The following is a 24,239-nucleotide window of genomic DNA, read 5'->3' on the forward strand; positions in this document are numbered from 1 at the left end:
ATTAATATACATAGCAAGCAACATACAAAATTATCAATCAGTCCTGACATCTTCATAATCACTTCACATACAAAAAAAACTTTCAAAGAGAAGAAGCTTAACAAAACAATTATTAGCTTTCTAGTCAAATACCCAACACTGAAACAAAAAGTCTGCCTCTCTTCCCAAAGTCCACAGATGAAAATTCCAAGGGTAAAGCAATATTACCTAATAACATTGTGTTGAGGGACATGGTTTAGTGGGAGCTATTGGGAATAGGTGAACGGTTGTACTGGGTGATCTTTTAGGTCTTTTCCAACCTTGGTGATTCTATGATTCTATGAACATTACCAAGCAGTGCTTTGAGAAACACTGGTAGGCAGGATAAGTGACCTGCCTTCATAAATAGCCATACATAGCCCAACTCTCCTTTTAAAACAGGGAAACACTGGGGCAGTATTAGGGCAGAAAAAATATTAACGCTGTAAATAAAAAGCAACTTACTGAAACCAAAGACAGTCCTTAGAAACTAAAAACCTGTCCATTTTCTGCCACTCCATGTGATGGCAAAAACAAATAAATAAAACTAATGTTAAAAGTTTAAATCACTTTTTTTTTCTTCCTAAGCATTCCATTGCAAACATTACCTGTGTAAGCTGAAATCACTTTCTCTCTCTGTTTTGTCCATTGATAAAAAGGAGAGTGATCTCTCCTCCTCTTTAGCAGGTAGATCATCTTGTTCTTCTTCAATAACACTGCCCAGGTCTTCTCTGCAGACAGTATGACCAGCAGCATTTGTATCACTGACCATTTTTTTTCCTGCTAATAAATAAGAATTAAATCAATCTGGACATTCTGCACATCAGCTTAAAATTCCAGCTTTTGCATCCTAGCTACAGTGAAGCAATTTACTTAGGAGGAAAAAAAATCCCAGCAGAACATGTCTCCTAGGTATTACATTTTAAGAGAACTGTTTCCAGCTACAACAAAATACAACACCTAGATTTAGGACAAAAGTTGACTTTGAAGATCACTGTTCTACAACCTTTCAAGGCAGATCAGTGATATGAAATAAAAAACTCAGTTTTCATTTCTAAGCTTGCATGTATTTACAAAAAAAATTATATTTGAACAAGTAAGCATGTTCGCCTCTTACTTTTCTTAGATGATTTCCCTTCCTCAGGGATTTCTGAAGGGACAGCCAACTCTCCTGGATGATTTTCCACTTCCTGTTCAGGATCATCTTTTCTCTTCCTTTTTCTTTTTTTATTCACCAACGCTGCCTCTAATGAAACTTGTTCTTCTGCCTCTTCAGAAGCCCCCAGCGACTCCTTATTCTCCTTCTCAGCTGTCACAGTATCTGCTTCTGTTTCTGCATCAGAAATTCTGGCTTCCTGAAGATCATCTTGGTTATCTGTAGTTTCTGTGTTGGCAACTTTTGCTGTTTACACAATAGGGCTCCAATTACTATTCTGGCAGAGTATTAAGAGTCATAAATTTAGAAGATAATCCCACTAGCATTACCTTTTGAATCCATACATCAGTGTCAGTATATTGCAAGAAAACAAGGAAGCTTCAGCACTAAACAAAACATGTTCTGCGCCTAGGACCGCAGTTAGACCAGCATAAACCGACAAAAGGATGCAATTATCAAATGTTCTTGTTCCTATAATTTTTATTGGATTATGCAGCCATTTGTGGGTCCAGTAAAAACAGGCATTGCTAATCCTAAAAAGAATTCTTCTATCTCTGCAGAAAGAGAGAAATCTCTGAGAAAGTCATGGTTGCAGAAATTACATCAGGAAAATGTAATTTTGATCGATAGATGCATTCTTATTTTACATAAGAAAGCTTAAAATAATTATCTGGCTAATAATTCATAACATAAGCTCTGTTCTGGACTTAATGCATTTCTAAAACTCTACTTCCTTCATTTTCCAGAACATTTTGTGATGATATTGAATTTATGTGGAACATCCGACAACCACCAAACACTCCTTCCCTGTTCTTTTTATTACTCTTATATTTGTTACCCTCCAAGTAATTAAAAATGCAGGAGAAACAGAAAAGCACATTCACATTGCTTAACATGATGTACATTAAACATACTATTAAAGTCTGGCAACACCATTTCTACATACAACTTTAAGCCCACTGGGTGGTCTTTTCCTCGGTGGAATCTGAAATGAGTGATACAGAACAGCTGTGTCGATTTTAAGGATTACACTGACACACTGCTTCTTGGCTAGCATCCCCTCAAAATCCCTGTTGCTCTTTTTTTTTTTTTTTTATAAGGAAATGGGCTGTTATGAAACAAACATTCAAAAAACCCCACAAAATTTCTGAAATGGTGTCAGAAATTTTTATTTTAGGCAGATTTATGAAAGGACCTGTCACAGTTAATGAAATAATAAGATGCTATATATTTAGCAACTATTGCCACTATCACATTTATCTTTTTTTTTTTTTAAAAAAAAAAAACAGCAGCAGGAAATTCATTAGCAAATCACTGCGATTCTAATTAAATTAGAACACTTATTTTAGAATATCAGCGTTTCAAATAACAGAGGCCCACTCAGTGTGGTCTCACAATTCTGTCCATAGAAAATGTGCCTTAAGAAACGGGCTGCCACCAATTATTAGGATAGGACACAAAAAAATGGCCTTAACTTGCACAGGAGAGGTTTAGATTGGAAGGTCTTTTCCAGCCTCAACGATTCTCTCAATACTGTATCAAGAAACTCTATCTAAAGAAGAATTTAACTATGAAGCCAGGATTTTCTCACTGTGTCTAGAACAGGGAAGACAGAAATTCTCTACAGGATTTTACTTCTGCTGGCAATATCTTACTAACCATTGGCCTGTGCTCTCATACATTCTTTTGAAATACCTTTTGGCTTCTTCTTAGGCCTCAGTGGCTTCTTTTCCTTCGGCTTCTGGCTCTTAACAGTCTTCTGCCTCCTCTTTTCCTCATCTGCCAAGACCTTCTCAAGAAGCTGGGCAAACAATTCAAAATCAAAGGGCCGCTTTTCTTCTTTCAGATTAAAGCAATAAAATAGTAAAAAAAAAAAAAAAAAAAAAAATCAAAGGTGAGAATTTTTTTCTCCTTTGTAAAATAGTCATTAATACATTACAATAACAAAAAGCACAAACAAATTTACATAACAAAAAGGTTATGTGAATTTAAATAGAAAATCCCTTACCAAATTCTGCATCACTTGAGAAAGAAGAAGAGGTGACAAAAATTATTAGGTAGCTTGGTTTTTAAAAACAGATAGTGAAACGGTTACAGTACTTATCACAGTATCATACAATGCATTAACATCATGTAGGGAAACTGTCAGGTCACAGCTTGAACTGGTGATTGAGTACCTGGAGAAGGGCTGTAGATGGCCTAGAGATCATAGACAAGTTGTTTGCACATTGTTTCCCCATGTGAGCAGGAGAGGCTGATCCAGGGTGGAGCCCCCTTGTGCTCATATAAGCATCAGCTACAGAAGGGAGGGCACCTCTTGGACCTGGGCTGCTTCCTGGGAAGCCAGTATAGTGCTGTATAGCTAGAAAGCCCCTTCACCAGCTGGGTAAGATCTGCTCTTCCTTCTGTTTACGACTATTGGCCTGCCTACAAATGCTTTGCCTGGCATCACCAAGAACCTGTCAGAAGCTATTTTGCTTCTCTGTAAGCAGAATACATGCTAATTCAGGACTTATATCTCCCACTCAAATAACACACAAAAGATTTAAAGATTCTCAAAACAGTTTACAGGTAGTAACTCTGCTAAATAGGACCAGAATGATTAACTGAATATATACGGAAAATGCATATTAATGTAAAATGTTAAATATGTAGAAAAGCAAGAAATCAAAGACTTTACTGTCAGCCAAACAAAAAACCTAAGACTTTTCAGCTTCTAAACTCAGCTATGACCAATCTTAGTCACAGTTAACTTAAGCAGAGCAAAAAATGACAATGAAAGAAAATAATTGCTAGTTAACTGGCTCACAGAAAAGTGGGGTACGCTTTACTTACTGAAAGCTTTGTCTATCCTCCATCCATTTGCTTTTTCTTCACGTTTAAACTTGTTCTAAAAAAAAAAATTGCCTTTTTCAGTAAGGAAGAAGTGCTGTGCCATATCTAGTTGCACAACAGATCAATATGAGCCTTCTTCAATGCAAGAAAATTTTCTACAAACCAAAGTTGTAAACACTTGCAAGCATGTTGACTGAACACAAGTTTGCCATTTGTTTTTAAATGTCAAAACTATGTTTGTTTTTACTGTCACCAACCCATATCATCGCTCAGTTTCTGATTCTTTTCAACATCTTTTTTCTTATTTCTAATTCAGGCAGAGTTTGAAATACTAGAGGTTTTCCCAGACAAATACAAAGAAGGGTACCACAAAAAAGTCTCATAGTTGTGCTCATCGGTATTTGCAGTCAAAATAAAATCAAGGCAAACTGTGCTCAGATATGTTAGATTCAGAAAATATTCTGTTCAGAATTCATGTCAGTATATTAATAATTGAGATTCCTATCTCCTGAAACATTTATTAAAATAATTTCTATAGAGCCAATGATCAATACCAATTGGAATCATAGTAACACAAAAATGGGAAACAAAAAACTGAAACAAGATGCTTAGATGTTGGATTCAGTGTTTTAACATCTACCTTAATTTCTGCTCTGGCTCTGTGAGGAAACAATCGTCCAATCAAGGAGAAGTCTGTTCCAACCATACTGATAGCTAAAAAGAACATGTCTGTTTCTGGGGAAAAAAGAAAAGATGCATAGCTATACATACACATAACTGAGCATATTTAAGGCAATCACCTTCTTGTTACCTAAAATACAAACATCTTTAAAACTTACAACAACTAGATAGATAATTTTTAGGTTATCTGCAGAGACTACAAGTTCAGCTGAGCTAGCATAAGTGTTATTTTACTGAAGCATACCTAATAACATTTGTTACACCAATTATTAACAGAAGGAATTGTCTAATCTATTATAAAAATGCAGAATATGAAATATGTTCTGTAGATAACTAGAAAAAGTTGACTGATTTCAAAATGCCAGTTATTACTTTTATTATGAATACAACCTCAAACAGGAGCCAGGCAAATAATACCTGAAACTCATTGTTACTATTCCTTGTAAACAGGGTAATAGCACATTCCAAGAGCAGCACAGTATATTCTGAAGCTAAATTTTCCATATGAAGTTATTTAAAAATATATAATTATAAGAAATCTTGCACAGTGCTGTCAGCCATGATCAGTATACAATAGAGCTAGTTATAACAAAAAAAAGAAACCAAACACAAAAACATAGCTTCTGTATGCATTAGAAACAGACATTTAGAAACAGCTTTATCTTTATTTCCATTTGTGCTGGAAGAACCAAGTAGAGGAACTGTTGAGAAAGGCTACCTGGTTCATACTGAGCCCAGATATCTCGAAAACCAAAGCCAAAACCACCCATCCGAAAAAGGCAAGCATTTCCATGGCACCTAAACTTCCATAACAGAAAAAGTCATGAGTATCCTTCAGAATTCACTGGATTTCTTTAAACTTGCCTATTTTCACAGACAACATCAGAGCTCTGCTTTTTTTAAAGAACTTAGGTGTGGAATGTCAGATGTAAGTGGATCCATAAACTTCACTGGGAATGAAATTTGTTAAGCATAAAACACCGGTGGAAAACAGATTTTCCTGCTGATGCAAAACACGAAACCAAAAGTATACTTACCTTTATTTGACCATGGTTTGGTATAAAAGCTTTTCCTGAAGCTGGAATATGTAGTTGTAGAACCACGTTCAAAGATGGGATCATTTTCTTCTACAACACAGGGACCTTTTGTTCTCAGAACTTCTACAGTTAAACTACAAAAGCAAAGACAACAGACACTTATCTGGCAATACTGCTAGCAAGATACACACTTGACACTTATAGGCCAACTATTCAGGTTTTTCCTGCCATAAGCTAGAATTCAGGATTATCCAATGTACTTATAATGTACTTATAACATTATTGTGTATTTTAATGGAAGAACGTGATAAGAAAGCATTGGCCTACTCAAACTGTGCAAGCAAGTTTGGTTTACCTTTTTTTTAGATCTAGTACAAAAACAGATAATTAAAATATCTTTTAAAAATCACCACAAAGGCTTGTCCTTTTAATATCCAAGAAAATTGCTTTGCAAAACCACACAATAGTATCTCCTCTTTCTATAAAACTTCAAGTTCTTTTTCTAGAACTAGTTCTAGGCTTGTACTTCAACCTAAATCTCATGCCAGTAACATATTTTGGGAATATAACATTCTAAGAAAAGTTACTGACAGCTGAATAGCAGCAACATGCAAGATACAAAGCTGAAGCAAATCGTAGTGATGGCTGAACAATGAACAAACATTTGCAACTATGAGAAACAAAGAAGTGAACAAAACAGGAGACATTTGGAAGCTTAACATTCAGCGCTGTTACAAAGGACGACACCTTCCTCCAAAAAACACATTTTGGAGAAAGAGCAGGAAAGTTTGCCACTAGTGAGACAGAGCTATTGCTATAAATTTGCACAGTTCTCTAAATCAGGATAGCTCAACTCTCATCACATCATACACTCGTGTCTCCCTCAAACAGTCCTATTTACAAAAAAAGCAGCAATCTAGCACCTGTTGACAATGAGTCAAACACAGAACTCACCTCTCTTCATCCAGTATAATTGAACCATCTTCTGCTACTTTCACACGAGGAACTAGAAGTGGGCCATCCTGACTTTCCTCCCCATTCTCTGCCTCCTCGTCATCCTCCTCTTCATGATCAGGAGTACTTTTTTCTTCCTGTCTACAGTATTACAGGGCAAAAAATATTACTTGTGGTAGCACTCCACCAAATTGTTGCTCTATATGCCAAATGCTCAACAATTTAATTAACCACTTAACAACGCAACCTAGAAACAAGTTGGCTGATACACACTCTGAAATCTGCTTTTCATTCTGTTATGTGATGGACAAGTCCAAAACTGTAATATGAAAAGCAAGAGGCTCTTTTATACAACACTCTCACAGATTGTTTTAAATAAGGGCTACGATATTGAAGCAGTAAAGGAAGATTTAACATTATTAATATTACTACATTTAAACATGCTATTTTCCAACATAAGAACTTCTTTTTTTTTTACTCTAGGTACCTTTATCTCCAAGACTTACTCTTTCATTTGATGCAGTGCAGAACTCTTTTCTGTTCTCTTTTCTTCTGCTAACGAAGACCTAGAATTTTTAAGAGTTAGAGATACAAGTTTGAACAGATATATTTCTGCTTCGCTCCCTCAAACCCACTTTCACTGGATAACACACAAAAAAGCAACAGAACAAACTCTTATTTTCAATTATTTTTATGATATCTGAACTTGGTCTAATCGAACAGTCATCACTGCTGAATGGATTTTCTGTGGTTTTTCTGTTGCTTGTTGTTTTTTTTTTCTATCAGCATCAATTGCTGAAGGGCAAAACAGTAGATTTCACACAGTAATCCACGAGACTATAATAAATGATCAACACCTGATTCACTGTGAAATAATTTTAACAAAGCATTTAATAGGAAGTGCAGATTACCTTATCACAGGAAACTGAAGATGGAAAGTGGACCATCAGTCAGTGAGACTGATGAGTAGGTGCTGCTTTACATAACAAGCTGGAATATGATAGTACAGCAAAGCACTCCACACTCCACACGAGCATCTCTACTTTGCAATAGCTGACAAGTTTGAAAGTAAAAACACAGTTCATTTGTGAAACTGGTCCCCCTTCAGTAAGCACCATATTTTTATGTAATTTTCTGCAATGTTATCAAACATAACAATTTACATCTTCAGCACTGCACATTTTATACTACATACCAGATACTGTCATAAAATGTTGGGGGGGCACACAATCCTGGCTGATGTTAAGCTTTTCATCCACCAGAATGCCCCAGCACTTCTCCTCAGGGCTGCTCTCAGAACTTTTGGGGCTCCTGGTAGATGAGAAGCTGGGTGTGAGCCAGCCACAGCACTTGCAGCCAACTGCACCCTGGGCTGTATCCAAATATGCCTGGCCAGAAAGTGAGAAAGGTGATTGTCTCCTCCTACTCTGCTCTACTGAGGCCCCATCTGTAGTACTTTGTCCAGTGAAGCCCAGCACAAGATGTGGAGCAGGTCCAAGAGACCATGAAGATTACCAGAGGCCTAGAGAAACTCTCTTATGAAGAAAGGCTGAGAGGACTGGGCTTTTTTACCTTGGAAAGAGAAGGCACCAGGGATACCTCAATGCAGTCTTCCAATGCTTCAAGAGAGGTTATAAGCAGGAGAGAAAGACTTTTTACATGGTCTGATACTGACAGAACAAGGGGGAGTAGTTTTAAACTAGAAGAGGGAAGATGTGGGTTAGATGTTATACATAAATTCTTTATTCAGAAGCGGTGAGGCACAAGCTGCCTCGAGAAGTTGTGGATGTCCCATTCCTGCTAATGTTCATGGCCAGTTTGTATGGGGCCCAAAGCAGCCTGACCTAGTGGGTGGTAACCCTGCCCACAGTAGGGGGTGGGAACTTCGAAGTCCCTTCCAACCTACCCCATTCTGTGATTCTTCTCCCATTCTGTGCACATATACAGGACTGCCCCAACCAAGAGCAACACGTTGCTTTGTTGAATCTCATTACATTCATGTGGACCCACTCCTTGAGCTTGTTCAGGCCACTCCAAAAGGCAGTCCCTGCACAGGATCAACTGCACCACTCATGCCCAGTGTCATCGCCAGACTAGCTGAGGGTGCACTTCCCACTATCTGCATCACTGAGATCACTGGTAAAGATGTTGAAGAACACCAGTCCCAGTACGGAGCCCTGAGGGACACCGTTCATGACCAGCCGTATTGTGGAACACAGAAGCACTAACACTTTCCTGCTGCTACCATCCAACCAATTCCTTATCCACCAAACAGTCCACCTTTTTCAAATCTACATTTTTCCAATTCAGAAATAAGAACACAGGTGTGGGATCACATCAAAGACCTTGTGTAAGTCCAGACAGATGATGAGTCAGTCTTCCTTTGTCTACTAATGCTGTTACTGCAACATACGAGGCCACCACATTAGTCAAACACCATCTGCCTTTGGTGAATCCATCCGCACTGTGTCAAATTACTTCCTTGTTTTCCACGAGCATCAACACAGCTTCCAGAAGGATCTGTTCCATGATCTTACCAGGCACAGAAGTGAAGGCTGTAGCTCCCCAACTCCTCCTTTCTCCCTTTCTTAAAAATAGAAGTGATGTTTCTTTTATTTCAAGTCGCTTGGGATTTCACTTGACACCCATGATTTGTCAAATATGATGCAGAGTGCATTGGAAACCACTCTAAGGATGCACACTGTCCAGCCGGATGGACTCATTTGTGTTCAGTCTCATCAGGTCTCAAACCTGTTCTTTGCTTACAGGGAGGTTCAGGGATATGAGATATGTGGGACTCCTGACTGCCAGTGAAGAATAAGGCAAATAACTTGTTGAGCATCTCAGCCTTCCCCACGGCTGTTGTTGGATTTCTTCCTAATCAATTACTGGAGGAGGTGCACTCTTCCTGGCCTCCCTCTTCTGACCAGTGCACCTATAGAACCTGTCCTTGTTACTTTCCGTATCTCTTGCAAAGTTCAGTTCATCTGCTCCTTGGTTTTCCTGAACCCATCTCCACATCTACAGACAGAATCACTGCATTATTCTCAGGCTACACATTTCCACTTCCACTGCTTGTTCAGTTCTTCTCATCCCTCAGTTTAACAAACAGCTCCTTGCTTGCTCAAACAACTACTTCAGGGTACAAGCTGACATAACATTTAACTGAATACAGCTAAGATAGTGTGTATCAGCCAAATTTCAAAACAATCTTGCTTCAGCTAGGACAGAATATTTTCTTCAGTGTCTGATATGATGCTGTGTTTTGGTTCTGGGAGAAAAACAATGTTGATTATACACAGGTGCTTACAGCTGCGTGCTAAGCAGCGTTGTACAGAACCAAGGCCATTCACAGTGAAGGGCCCACGAAGAATTGGAAGAGCTGATGTAAATTGGCCAAAGGAATATTCCATACCATATCACATCAAGCAGAGGGAGTTCTTAAGAGGATGGGAGTTCACCTCATTTTTTCTTCTGCTGCTCAGCTAGCGCTAGGCATCAGTCAGGGACTGGTAAGCAATTGCTTGTTATATACAAGCATCACTGTTGTATGCATTCATACATATATAACATGTCATAATTACTATCCTTTTCTTTATCTTAGTAAATAGTTTTATATCAACACACAAGGGGTTTGGTTTTCTCAATTCTCTCCCCCTGAGAATGTGGAGGAATGAACAAATGACTGCGTGGTTCTTCGATCATCTGCTGGATTAAACCCCATCAGAGGCAGGTTATCATATCCATAGTAAAGGAATAGAGAGCATCTGGTTCATTATCTGCTTAAGGACTATTCAGTGCAAAAGAAAATTTAGCAAGGAAAGGGGTAAATAAAAGACATAGGCACATAAACATTAATGAGCAGGTAATAATAGACAATAACAAATCAAAACTTTTCTGCTACTAATTGATGGGTCTTTAAAGGAAGTACTCAAGCACAGGACTGAAGGTCAACATAAACTTCATAATTGATAAGAATCTTTGGGATATTTGAGAGGGTTCTGTGTGACTGTCTATAACACAACGCACTCAGAAGAAAGTTGTGCAACTACGTAAACTTACTGTGATATATTTAAGAGATGTGCCCACAGGAGGGAAAATCAGGGATCATGATGGACGAGTATGGTATAAGCATGGTGAAATGGATGCGATTGGAGTAAGAGAGGGATGAAAGGGCTGTAAGCAGACTGCCAGTCATTACATCTAATGACTGATCCTTCCCACATCATCACCACAGTTTATTCAATCTCCAGTTGAACATCATGAAGCTCAAGAAAGCCATGTGCAAGCTCCTACATCTGGATCAGAGAATCTCAACCAGCCCATGAAAAATATGGCCTGCAGTTTAAGGGAGGTGATTCTCCCCCTACTCCGCTCTTTTGAGAGCAATTTGTTCAGCTCTGGAGCCCGCCAGCACAAGAGACAAAGACCTAACAGTTAAAGCACATCCAGAGGAGAGCAACAAACATCAGAGGGCTGAAGCACTTCTCCTATGAAGGAAAACAGAGATGAAAGGTGAGAAGGGTCCCATAAGTGAAAGTAAAAAGACAAGAAGGCTTCACAGTGACTGAAAATAATTGGGCTGAAGGGGAATAGTTAGAGATAGTTTATAGAAGCAAGAATGTAGAGCTTGTTAGAAAAATAAGGAATGGCAGACAGTGGGTCTGGGACAGTGAGGGATGAAGGCCGTAAAGATAAGGTTTGAGAACAGCCCGAGGACATCTGGCAGGGAGGTGATTAGATGTCCACAGGGCAAGAAGAAACCGGTTTGGAGGTTTGCCCCCCCGAAAGGTCAGAAGTTTACAGCGAGAAAGGTCAGAAGCCTTCGGGAGGAAGACGACAAATCTTCATCCCACGACCCACTGTGCACGGCAAGAGGGGAGGGTCTGCATGCTAATGAACTCTCAGGGGTGTAATGAATCTACAGATTCATTACATTTCCTGGGGAAAACTACTGTGTATTAGTTTGGCCAATATCTGTGGCATGATTTTTACTGATGGTGTGCAAGTTAGGCAGATCTATCCCACTTGCAGCCGGTGTCTGCGCAGGACTGAACTGTACCTATTTTGTAATCTTATTTGGGTTACAGAGTTTGATTCTGCACATCAATTTGGACCCCAGACGGGACAACCTCTGCTCAGCTGCAGGACCAGCTGAGACAGGAGATGCCTTTGGCGCGCCCCGAGACTTCTCAGGACTCCCCTTCCTCATCCTATCACTGCGAGAGCTGACAAGGACCATCCATTGGTGGATCAGGTATGTGTATGGAATGAGGGGAACCCGTGAGCCATATGGAGACATCCCACGGTGGGTATAGACATTGGTGCTGCCCCTGGGCAAGAGAGCTCACAGGTTGGGGTTGCTGGCTGGGGTAAGAAAACTCCTTGAGGGGTTCCTACAAAGGGGACCTGTAAGTCGTATGCATATTGGTACAGCAGATATTTTGTTAAATGACTACTTGGATTCTTGTGGCAATAATATTGGATATCATAGATTGTACTGTTATGCCCTTATGCCCACCTGTTGTAAGTGTTCAGTATCGTGTATTTGAGTAATTGCTATCAAAACACTCGAAAGGAGTCTGGAGCTCTGAAAGCCGACATTGTGTGTGATTGCGAGCAAATGTGTTGAGTACTTGAGACACGGCACAGCTGCTGTGTGAGTGCAGAGTTTAACAGTGATCGTTGTCTGTCTGTCTGTCTTTACGTTTTTGTATGAACTTATCAATGGGGATGATAAATCCATAGAGAGATGCCTGTTCCATTGGAGAATGAATGCCAACTTGTTTATGTAATATTGTTTTCTGCTTGCAAGCAGGTGTGTGAGGGAGGTGGGTCAATCAGTGCTGGTTCTGTGGCGAGGTGCTTATATCCAAACAATATGGATTGTTAGGGGGAAGTTATATGATATTAAGGGTGTTTATGGAAAGTGAAGAACTGCATGGTTTGATTTGTAGAGTTTGAAGGGAATGGGACAAACTGTTTTGATGATATAACAAAGTGTAATTGTTCATGGTATATGGAAGTACAATTGAGGATATGTGGAAGTGTAACTGAGGGTCCACAGGAAAAAGGTTTAAAGACAAAGTGAGCTTTTCTGTGCTGGCATGAGAGAACCCCCCTCCCACATCATTCCCTCGCAAGCAGAATGTGTTGCGACAGAGCAAGCCAGGGATGGAGACTGCTGCTGTGAACAGCATTACTTGGAAAGGGGCAGGTGGAGAGGATAGGGCACTGAAAGCAAGAACAGTCCTCCAGAGATCTAGGAAACCCAAAATCCCAGTGTTAGCACTGAAAGCCTCTGGAGAGGAGAAGGTAAAAATATGAATGTTGGTAGTTTATGTAATGAAGGGAGTTTGGAAAGTGAAAAGTTTGTGAAGAACACAGGCTGAGGAAGGCAAAAATGAGCAGGGTGTGACTGGGATGTCAGGACCAAAGAGAGGTGAGTGATATGAAGGAAAAACAAAACAGAAACAAAAAGGAAAAAAAAACCAAAAAACAAAAAACTGAGAAAAAGAGATAGTAAGGAAACTGGGAATAACAGCAGCTGCTACTGTTGTGGCACTAGAGTAGGGCTGCAGGACCCAGAGATCCACTCAGAGGTGGGAGGGGGAGGCTGGAAGAGTCCAGGAGGACTCTGTCCCACTGGAACTAAAACTGTGCGAACTGTAGAGAAAGAGGGAACTGTGTCTGTTTGCAAAGCTGAAGGATGGGAACCTGGGAAGTTTATCCTAGCAGATCTACTGGTTAAATTGCAGCTAGGGGAGCAGGATAAAGAGTGGATTAATCTGAACAGTGTTACCCAGGGTTGTGAGAACAGCTCAATGATTTTCGAAATGTGGTCAACTCATGAACCTTAGACTTGGGTTCCTCCATTGTAGGGTGGAACCTTACTGCAGTACGTGGATGTCCCAGAAACAAAGAGGACTGTGTGCAACGGACTGTGAGTTTGCTGAATTTCTTGGTTTAAATGATTATGAAGTTTCTCAATAGAAAGCACAAACAACTCAGTAGCAAGTAACATATTTGGGATATGAGATTACAGCTGGACTTGAAATCTTAAGGACTGTCAGGAAAGAAGCCATCTGCCAAACCCCTGAACCACAAACTGCCAAGGAACTCCATAGGTTCCCAGGAATGACAGGATTGTGTTAACTGTGGATACACAGCTACGGACTGCTATATGAAATGGGGAGGTAAGGAGGGCATTCGCTCAGCTGAAACAAGAAGTCATGAAGGCTCTGCTTTGGGGCTACCAGCTCGCTTAAAAAAAAAAAAGAAAAGAAACAACAAGGAATAGCTCTGGGGATCCTTGTCCAGAACCTTGGACCCATCAAAGGGCAGTGGCACACTTCTCCAAACGGCTTGATGAAGTAAGGGATGGCCGGGGTGCTTGAGGGTGATGGCTGTAACTTAATATTTGAGAAGCCAGTAAAGCCATGCTAGGCCAAAGAATAACAGTTTTAATAACTCATACAGTGTCTAACGTGTTGGAGGCAAAAGGGGGGCACTGGCTCTCACCCCAAAGGTTCCTGAAATCCCAGGCCATCTTGGTAGAGCAGGATGATGTAGAATTAATTGTAACTAATATCGTCAACCCAGTATCTTTCCTTAGCAGAACTCCTGGAGGACCAGTATTTCATGACAGCTCTGAAACAACTGAAGCTGTATATTCCACCCGATCGGACCTGAAGGACAAACCCTCAGAAGACACCTGGTTTACCAATGGCAGCAGTTTTGTGAGACAAGGAAACCGTAAGGCAAGATATGCAGTAGCCGCTGCTGACAAGGTAATCAAAGCACAACCATTACCTGAGAGGACTTTCCCTCAAAAGGCTGAAACAGCTGCCTGGACAAGAGCCTTAATGATATAGACAGATGCTAATTATGTATTTGGGATGCTACACACACATAGCACCATCTGAAAAGAGCGAGGATTGCACACACAAGGAAAACAGCATGATGTAAATCTACCAAAGAGCGTGCTGCTATACATTGTAAAGTACATCAGAAAGGTAACACTGCACAGGAAACTGGAAATAAGATGATGATGGGTCAAGTGGCAAAACAGGTAGTTAGGGAAGGCTTTAATTCCAGGCAGTAAACTTAAAATCTCTGAACCTGAGTAAGAACCTGTAAAATATTCTAGAGAGGATAGGAATCTAATTAATGATTTAGAAGGGAAGCTAACAATGAGAAATTGACTTCTCAAACTCCCAAGAAAAGGCAGGAAGTCACTGTACGTTGGTACTAACTGATACCTTTTTACAGTGGCCAGAGGCATTCCCCTGTAGAACTATTAAGCCATGTGGGGTAACTAAAGTATTGTTACACGAGGTTATTCCAAGATGCTGAGGAACTACTTGGTCTGTTAAGGAAAGTACAGCATCGAAAGCTAAACTTGAAAAGAAAAGAAGAGTCAGTCACTAATTTGCTTTATCTCAGTGTACACAGTATGGTGTCTGTAGCAAGTTGATGTTGTGTGCTGTTACATTTTGTATTTTGGTTGCAGTAGTACTATATTTTGTATTACATTCATTTCTTATTGTTAAACATATGATTCTCACTCTTCTCCCTTCTATTTGGATCAACCTTACATTTCTATATTTAACAGAGGCTGCTGTTAAGGAAAGTAATAACACTCTCATTAGTGGGCAGGAATATCATAATGGAAGTAATATGATGAGCAGGTGTTGTTTGGGTACAGATTTCTGGTGACTGGGGAGAGATGGGAGATATCAAACTCCCACCAGGCATAGAGAGAACTATTTATAGACAATATCAAAATCCAAGGAGGGTTGAAAGAGTAAATAACCAATTGGTAAGGAATAATACAAGGTACCAAGCCCTTATCCTGGTCTTAGCTGGAAAAGGCTATAGTGAATATCGCTGCAACTCTAGAAATAGTAGAAAATGCCACAACAAATGCATTATGAGCAATCCAAGAGGAGGTATCCTTTTAGTCCAAAGTGGTACTCCAAAACAGGATGGCATTAGATCTATTAACAGCTAAAGAAAGAGGGGTATGCAGAAGAATAAATTAGAGTTGCTGTGCTTACATAAATAAGGATCTGAGAATTGAAACAGACTTAAGGAAAACGTGGGGGCAAACAAAAGTCCTGCATAGGACAAGCATTGATAACACTGGGAAATAAATCTATGGGGCTCACTTGCTAGCTTGTTACTGAATCTAGGATAGTTAAGGTTTTTCTTGGCATACATCATACTGGTACTACTGGTGAGCCTTATCTGTGTGGTAATGAGGTGCTCTATCTGCCTGTGCTGGAATACTAGAAGGGAGTATGAGCTATGCAAGAGACTTGAGTAAAGCAAAAGGTGGAAAGCGGGACTTATTTCACATGTTAAGAAGGAGTAATCTAGCAGGTGGAAATCCCGCTAGATTAAAGAAAAGGGGGGGAACTGAAGGTGAGAAGTGCCCCATAAGTGAAAGTAAAAAGACAAGAAGGCTTCACAATGACTAAGAATAAGGGGATAAAGGGGAATAGTTAGTTTATAGAAAAAAGAATGTAGAGCTTGTTAGAAAATAAAGGATGGCAGACACTGGGTCTGGGACAGTGAGGGATGAAGGCCTTACAGATTAGGTTTGAGAACAGTCCAAGGACATCTGGCAGGGAGGTGATTAGGTGATCTTCAACCCACTGTGCACGGCAAGAGGGGATGGTCTGCATGCTAACAACTCTAGAGGTGTAATGAAAATGGACCCAAATTCCAGGAAAACTATTGATTATGCATTAGTTTGGCCTATATCTGTAGCAGGATTTTTACTGACACTGTGCAAGTCAGGCGGATCTATCCGCCTTGCACCCAGTGTCTGCACAGCACTGAACAAACCGTACCTGCTTTGGAATCTTGTTTGGGTTACAGAGTTTGATTCTGCACGTCAGAGATGAGGTTTTTCAGGCTGGTAAAGGTCTTAAAGGGAGCTTATGAACAGGAGGGAAATCAACATGGGTAGATAGTGACAGGACAAGTGGGAATGATTTTAAACTAAAAAAGGAGTAGACAGATATTGATGTTAAGAAACTTTTTACTACAAGGGTGATTAGGTAGAGGAACAGGAGTTCTGACACTTCATCACTGGAACTGTTCAAGGCTAGGCTGGATGGGGCTTAGAGCAATCTTACCTAATGGAATACATCCCTTCCTATGGCAGAGAGGTTGCTCTATATGATCTCTCTGCCACAAGATCTATAACTCAGCTACCACAGAAGAGGCTGCCTATCACTGCACCAGCAGGTCTAGTTACCAGAATCCAGACAAGTTAGCAGATAAGAGAGGTTTGTATACCAGTTAGCGGAGGCAGTACAGGTCTTAGTTCAAACAGCTAGAGAGGCAAGATGTATGCAGACCTACCTGTCAGCAATTACAGAGACTAGGTTGTGGCTTATTCAGCTCGAGGGGAATTACAGAATGACAGAATTGTAGGGGTTGGAAGGGACCTCCAGAAACCATCGAGTCCAACCCCCTGCCAAAGCAGGTTCCCTACAGCAGGTCGCACAGCTCGGCATCCAGGCAGGTCTTGAACATCTCCAGAGCAGGAGACTCCCCCCCCTCCCTGCAGCCTGTTCCAGTGCTCCTCACCTCACTGCACAGAAGTTCCTTCGCACATTGGTGCAGAACTTCCTATGCTGCAGTTTCCGGCCGTTTCCCCTTGTCCTGTCTCCACTCCCCACTGAAAAGAGTCCGGCCTCGCCATTCTGCCCCCACACCTCAGATACTGATAGACCTGGATCAGGTCCCCTCTCAGCCTTCTTTTCTCCAGGCTGAACAGACCCAGTTCACTCAGCCTTTCCTCATAGCACAGATGCTCCAGGCCCCTCACCATCTTGGTGGCCCTCCGCTGGACTCTTCCCAAGAGATCCCTGTCTGTTTTGTACTGGGAGCCCAGAACTGGACGCAGTGCTCCAGATGAGGCCTCACCAGGGCAGAGCAGAGGGGGAGGATCACCTCCCTCGACCTGCTGGCCACGCTCTTTCAATGCACCCCAGGATGCCATTGGCCCTCTTGGCCACAAGGGCACACTGCTGGCTCATGGCCGACCTGTCGTCCACCAGGACACCCAGGTCCCTCTCCGCAGAGCTCCCCTCCAGCAGCTCATCCCCCAGTCTGTACTGGTGCATGCAATTATTCCTCCCCAGATGCAAGACTCTACACTTGCTTTTGTTAAACCTCATCCGGTTTTTTCCTGCCCAGCTCAATGTTAGGTCACAGCTTGAACTGGTGATTGAGTACCTGGAGATGGCCTAGAGATCATAGACAAGTTGTTTGCACATTGGTTCCCCATGTGAGCAGGAGAGGCTGATCCAGGGTGGAGCCCCCTTGTGCTCATATAAGCATCAGCTACAGAAGGGAGGGCACCTCTTGGACCTGGGCTTCTTCCTGGGAAGCAGTGCTGTATAGCCGGAGAGCCTCTTCACCAGCCGGGTGAGTTCCACTCCTCTTCCTGTATATGACTATTGGCCTGCCTATGAACACTTCCTCTGGTATCACCAAGAACCTGTCAGAAGCTATTTTGCTTCTTCATGAGCAAAACATATAACTTTGCATGCAAAAGCCTGTATGTACAAGTAGCGTGGTAAAGCTCTACGATCCATTCAGGCATGGACATCAGGCAGTCTGAGAGCTCAAATTTAACTGCTGTGTTGTTGCAGGAATATTTGTATATTAGTATGTGAGTGCATGAATCTGTTCTACAGCAGACACCCAGCTGAACGAGCCAGGGAGTAAGAGATGCACATGCATGACAGGAGGCTCTGAGGCTGTGCTGAATTCTCAGGATTCGTGAACATAGAAGGGAAGGAATAACAGGACTCAGATAGCTGTACTTATGGTGTCTGTTGTTAAGGAAGAGAAACCTCAACCTAGGAAGAGAAATGCTCATTCCCAAAGTCCACTAGATTTTGCAGTGATTCATAACTAGTAATAAATTTAACAGAGCCTACGTAGCAAAGACCAACTTACTATTACTGTGCATCTCTACAGAGAGGATCTGTGGGGAAAGATTTTACAATTCAACATGTATGTTAAGTTTCCTTTTCATTTTTATACAAAATTTCTGTACAAAGACTGAGTAGACATAAAAGTGTTTAGAAGCTTTTGTTATCATTATAATAATACTGAATCCGTGCTAACGCTCCAGATTTGGGAATTCTCCTCACAGTCACTAAATTGGCAGAAATAAAAAAAAAAGTCATTTAACCCAAGGAGAAGGAAAAAAGCCACACTTACTTCATGGGATTGTTTTCTGGTAGATAGTATATCAAGTCTCTCATGGTCATTTTAGTGCGATCTGGCGGAGAACACCCTTCAATTATTGGAGGCCTGTGTTTAAGTTGTTTCTGTATAAAAGCAAAAAACAATTAATTTCAACCAGGAAGTACTTTTTATTTCATAAATAGTATTATTTGCTTATTACATACTGTAGTTAAGTGAAGTTTGTTCTTTTGTTGGTGGAATTTGGAGGTTACTTTTTTTGTTTGCGTTCACACTGAACTGGTAAGTTTATGATAAAGTGTATATTTATCAAAGGGACCATAAGAAATTCACCCTCTCAGACATATTCAACACTTGGCAAAGCTAAGTCACATAACTCAGTCAGCAAAGGTCTAGGAGATGCAAGAAATCCCAAATCCCAAGCTTTTTTTTTTTTTTTTTTTTTTTTTTTTTTTTTTTTTTTTACAGCACACTTCACCACAGTATTTTCAGCTGTGAAAACTCACATGCTAGTGATGATACAGTAGCATGCTCTCACGCTTAAAAAGGTTAAGTGTAATGAAGAGTAAAGATACCTAATTTCTCATGACATCTATATAATGAGGGAACACAGCATTGCTACTGCTTATAAATTAAATCCCCACAGGGCTATTGACATATCATGAAGTATTAGCAGTACGATTATTGTCAGGAAACACTACTACAAAGAAGCAATGATAACGTTGGGTAGATAACATCTTTCATGAAGGGCAGACCCTTCATAAATCAGCACTGCTCAAGGTAGAAGCCTACCATCCGTTCTTTCTTCAGCTCTTCTTTAAGCATTTCTCTTAACTTCCGAGCTTTAAGGATCCTTTCACGGTCAGAACATATTCGTTTCTCCTTCACAGGAGATGGTTTTGGAGGTAGCTTTTCCTCCTGTGCCACTGATGTTTCCTGTGTTGGCCTCTCCTTAAGAGGGGAGGGTATGTTCTTCAAGGTATCGTCAGTTTTTTGAGCAGCTACACTTTGCTCTTTGTTCACTGATTTTTTTAGTGGGGAAAACTGTGGCACTTGTGGCACAGGTGTTTTCTTTTCAGGTAGCATGGGAGACTTTGAAGAGCTTTCAACATGACTTGTCTCTGATGGAGGAGAATCCTTCTGAAGCGAAGCACTGCCATCAGGAACCTGTGATGCTCGCCTTTGTGGCTTTGATGCAGTGTGCAGATCAGATGAAGGCCCAGCTCTGGGTTTGACAAGATTGGGCATAGTGGAAATCCGTTTTCTTCTCTGTGTAGGCATGTCTGTAGGTTTACTGGCTTCTCCAGCATCACTTGAGCTGTTAGTCTTCTCATCACTGGAAAATGTAAGAGATTAGTCTGAAATACTCTACAGTGACAGATTTACAACACTTGCTATCAGAACAGCTAATGCACCGAAGAGCATAAACACAGAAATAAATAGTAAATAGAATAGTAATAAACACAGAAAAATTCAACTGTATACAAGAAGCCACAAATGAACTATCCAATACCTGTCACTGCCTCAAACTAATCAGATATGAGAAATGGCCTATTTTCAAATACTAAGTACTAATGCTACAAAGTAGTTGACCAACAATGTCAAATTCATACATTCCTCTTTTGCGAGGCTCCAACCTTTCTATTAGAATATGATATTTCATGGTATGATGAAGTTAACAAACATACGTAAAAGTACTGCACACAACGCGTTACATGTTAAAAACATTTTAATAAAGGTATGCACAAGTAGCCTTATGATTTTTCACTGGAATCCATGCATTCCTCTATTACAATAGGTAAAATCTAACCTGTGATGTTGTTTTTTGTTTGTTTGTTTGTTTGTTTGTTTTAGGAGCACGAAAAATTTCAGGAGTGAAACTGGCTGCTTATTCACTGAACACATAAAAAAAATGTACTTCAGGGGACTACATCTTCTAGCCTTCCTTGAAAACTTCCTTATTAAGGTACTGTTTTAATCTCTTACATAGAAAGAATTTTCCAAGTGTAAGCAAAATTGTTCATCATTATTATCTTAAACAGTTCTAGTATTCGTCTCCTTGGCTGCTTCTCACGGTAAAACTGCAGCAGAATTACAACTGAGTCACAAAGAGCTTTTTAACTTCATACATATTTCTTGTTTCTGAACCACTGACCACACCTATGGTTTAATTACCCAACTCCAAAAGTATTCAGAAGCAAATGGAGGCATAAATGAAAAAAAAGAAAAAAAAAGCAAAACTTCTGCAAATAATCTCTCAGCATTTAGTACACATCTTTCAATAGGAGCTGAGCAACTTCACCATATACTGTTTGTGTTTTAAATGAGACCTGGTAAGCTCAATCCAGTGTCCTCCAGTGATTGCACAGCATGGAACAGGGGCAAAAAAAATTCTCTGATCTCCACATTACCTGTGGCTTACATATACTTTCCCTAGAGTACCATAGTAGATTTCCCATAGTTAAATATAACTTATCTGTGCTGGCTTCGAGTGGGACAGAGTTAACTGCCCCCACAGCAGCACATATGTTGCTACGTTTTGGGTTTGTGGTGAAAAACCATCAATAATGCATCAAGTTTCACAGAATCACACAGAATCACAGACTCACAGAATCACCCGGGTTGGAAGGGACCTCAAGGATCATGTAGTTCCAACCCCCCTGCCTAGCAGGGCCACCAAACATACACATTCAGATCAGGTTGCCCAGGACCCCGTCCAACCTGGCCTTGAACACGTCCAAGGACGGGGCATCCACAACCTCCCTGGGCAGCCCGTTCCAGGGCCTAACCACTCTCCTTGTGAAGAACTTCCCCCTTACATCCAACCTAAATCTTTCCTCCTTCAACTTGGATCCATTTCCCCTAGTTCTGCTGTTGTCAGCCCTTTTGAAGAGTTTACTCCCCTCCTGGGTGTAGGTTCCCTTCAGGTATTGATAGGCTGCAATGAGGTCACCCCGCAGCCTTCTCTTCTCCAGGCTGAACAAGCCCAACTCCCTCAGCCTGTCCTCATAGGGGAGGTGCTCCAGCCCCCTGATCATCTTAGTCGCCCTCCTCTGGACCCTTTCCAAGATCTCTATGTCTTTCTTGTACTGAGGGCTCCACACCTGGACACAGGACTCCAGGTGGGGCCTCACAAGAGCCGAGTAGAGAGGGACAATCACCTCCCTGTCCCTGCTGACCACCCCTCTCCTGATGGAGCCCAGGATCCCATTTGCCTTTCGAGCTGCCAGAGCGCACTGCTGGCTCATGTTAAGTCTCTCGTCCATGAGGACCCCGAGGTCCTTCTCTGCCGAGCTGCTCTCAAGGACCACTCCTCCCAGCCTGTACGGGTGCCTGGGGTTCTTCCGGCCCAAATGCAAAACCTTGCACTTTGCCGTGTTGAACCTCATTAGGTTCACCCAAACCCAGCCCTCCAGCCTGTCAAGGTCCCTCTGAATGGCATCCCTTCCTTCCACCGTATCAACCGCACCACTCAGCTTGGTGTCATCAGCAAACTTGCTGAGGATGCACTCAATTCCCTCATCGATGTAACTAACTAACTGGTATTTGCCCGCATTCCAGGCCTTAGCTGCTTCTTATGCTGCCTTGCCAGCAGAGGTGGGGATGTGTAAGAGTCTGGGAGGAAACAAGGCCAGGAGAGCTGACCCAAAGTAGCCAAAAAGATGTCCTATATCCTGTGATGTTGCATTCAGAGGAAGAAGCTGATGAAAGGAAGAAAGCAGGAAGAATGTTCAGGGTGAATCTGTTCATCTTCCCAAATAGCCATTATCTGTGATGGGCCCTGCTTTCCTGGAGAAGACTGTCAAGAGAGAAGAAGTGAATGAACTCCTTGGTTTGCTTTAGTTGCAGCTGTAGTTCCTGCTTCACATACTGAAGTATCTTTATCTTGCCCACACATTTTTGCTCTGTTACCTTTCCAATTTTCTCTCAGCTGTTGTGGGGCTGAGATGCCTACTGAAGTCAGCTCACAGTATTAGCAGAGACCACATTAAAAAGAACTTGTCATCTTATGATCAGGGAATTTCATTTCCCTGATAATCACCACAGCCAAATCACAGGTTAGAAGACAAAGTAGTACAGGTACAGGTTGAAGAGGCTAGGGCAGAACACTTTGGGTGGGGCAGGAAAATAAGATATCCATATTTGCCATTAATTTTTCTGCACAGCACAAAAACCTTCTTTCTGCTGCATTCCACCAATTCTCAAAACTTGAATCAAACTGAGTACATATCCTTTTATCTTCAGAGGCAGCCAATCTTTAAAATGCATCATCTACAGAAACAGCTTTCCAAGAAGCTAATAACTGCCTACACTGCAGTAAATCCCAGGGGCTGCTCTCTCCTATTTGCTTAACAGAGGCCTTCAGAACCAAACAGAAGAATTCAGTGCAATTTAGGGAGAGTAGGAAGAGCAAATGTAGGAAATAAGGCAGCAGCTCTCACCTGAGCATTTACTGCCTGCTCCCAGGACTGAAAATTCCCCTCAGTCTCCTAATACTTGCATCTGGACACTCCCTTCTCCCACTGTCTGAATTCTGGAAGCCTAGCCTAGCTAAATACCTGTGTTTATTAGCAAAACAAACAGAAATTGTAAAAAAAACACACCACAGAATGTCATAAAGGACAGATTCTACCATAAAAAAAACAAAAAAAAAAAAACCAAAAAAAATCAGGTAATAATGCAACATGCCAAACCAGCCACGTGGGAAGAGTGTTCTGAAGGGCACTTATCAGACTGGAGACAGATCTGGGAGAACTGCTCCCAAGCCCAACCCTATTTCCACTGCAATGAAAAGCACTTAGGATACTAAAAAAGCCAGAGGAACAGTCAGAGTGTTTCAGCTCGGCAGTGCACGCGGCAGCCGACGCAGAGCGGAGGACGCGGTGAGAATGCCGAGTCACACCGCGGCGCGCAAGCTGCTCCGGACGCATGCAGCGTTGCGGAGCCCCCAGGGGCGGCTGCGGCTACCGAGCCAGGCCCGCCCCGCCCTGCCGGGACTGACGCAGCCAGAAGCCGGAGCCCCGCGGCGCGGTCTGCAGCCCTCCCCGCGCCCAGCAGCACGGCGGGACCCACCTGTCGGCCCGCCGGCTTTCGGCAGCCGCAGCCTCATCCCTAGAAGCCGCCGGGGAGCCCTGCGGCTCCGCTTCCGCCGCGCCGCCGGCACCCCTCCCAACGGGCCGCACATTGGGCCTCACGGCGAGGCGGGCTCGGCGGAACATGACACCGGGTCGGCGGGAGGCGCGCCCTAGCCTGCGAGGGGGGACGGGCGGCGGAGCGGCAAAAACGGCCGGGCCGGCTCGCGCACGCAGGCGGCGCGCCGGCGC

At 41.9% G+C, this 24,239-nt stretch overlaps 1 protein-coding gene and 1 long non-coding RNA gene across 9 annotated transcripts in view; one reads left to right on the forward strand and one right to left on the reverse strand.

Moving 5' to 3' along the window:
* The window catches only part of BDP1 (B double prime 1, subunit of RNA polymerase III transcription initiation factor IIIB), a 63,514-nt gene extending 39,284 nt beyond the window's left edge, over positions 1–24,230 (reverse strand). For 6 of the 8 annotated variants that reach the window (XM_052701427.1, XM_052701428.1, XM_052701423.1 and 3 more), the window contains exons 1-11: positions 23,989–24,230; positions 19,708–20,251; positions 18,931–19,040; positions 7,188–7,247; positions 6,682–6,822; positions 5,728–5,861; positions 4,650–4,744; positions 4,010–4,064; positions 2,870–3,013; positions 1,136–1,420; positions 627–801 (exon numbers count right to left, since the gene is read on the reverse strand). In XM_052701427.1, coding sequence (XP_052557387.1) covers positions 627–801; positions 1,136–1,420; positions 2,870–3,013; positions 4,010–4,064; positions 4,650–4,744; positions 5,728–5,861; positions 6,682–6,822; positions 7,188–7,247; positions 18,931–19,040; positions 19,708–20,251; positions 23,989–24,134 — 1,889 coding nt within the window. In that variant the 5' untranslated portion in view covers positions 24,135–24,230. The remainder of the gene's footprint in view (positions 1–626; positions 802–1,135; positions 1,421–2,869; positions 3,014–4,009; positions 4,065–4,649; positions 4,745–5,727; positions 5,862–6,681; positions 6,823–7,187; positions 7,248–18,930; positions 19,041–19,707; positions 20,252–23,988) is intronic. The other 2 variants (XM_052701426.1, XM_052701425.1) reach the window with 2 other exon arrangements.
* On the forward strand, positions 20,795–22,987 carry LOC128089778 (uncharacterized). Its single transcript, XR_008210670.1, has 2 exons — positions 20,795–20,881; positions 22,477–22,987. It is a non-coding gene; the product is annotated as an uncharacterized LOC128089778 (long non-coding RNA).
* Positions 24,231–24,239: the final 9 nt, after the last annotated feature.

This window comes from Tympanuchus pallidicinctus, unplaced genomic scaffold (assembly GCF_026119805.1).
Source record: "Tympanuchus pallidicinctus isolate F22 unplaced genomic scaffold, pur_lepc_1.0 scaffold4, whole genome shotgun sequence".
Lineage (NCBI taxonomy): Eukaryota > Metazoa > Chordata > Aves > Galliformes > Phasianidae > Tympanuchus > Tympanuchus pallidicinctus.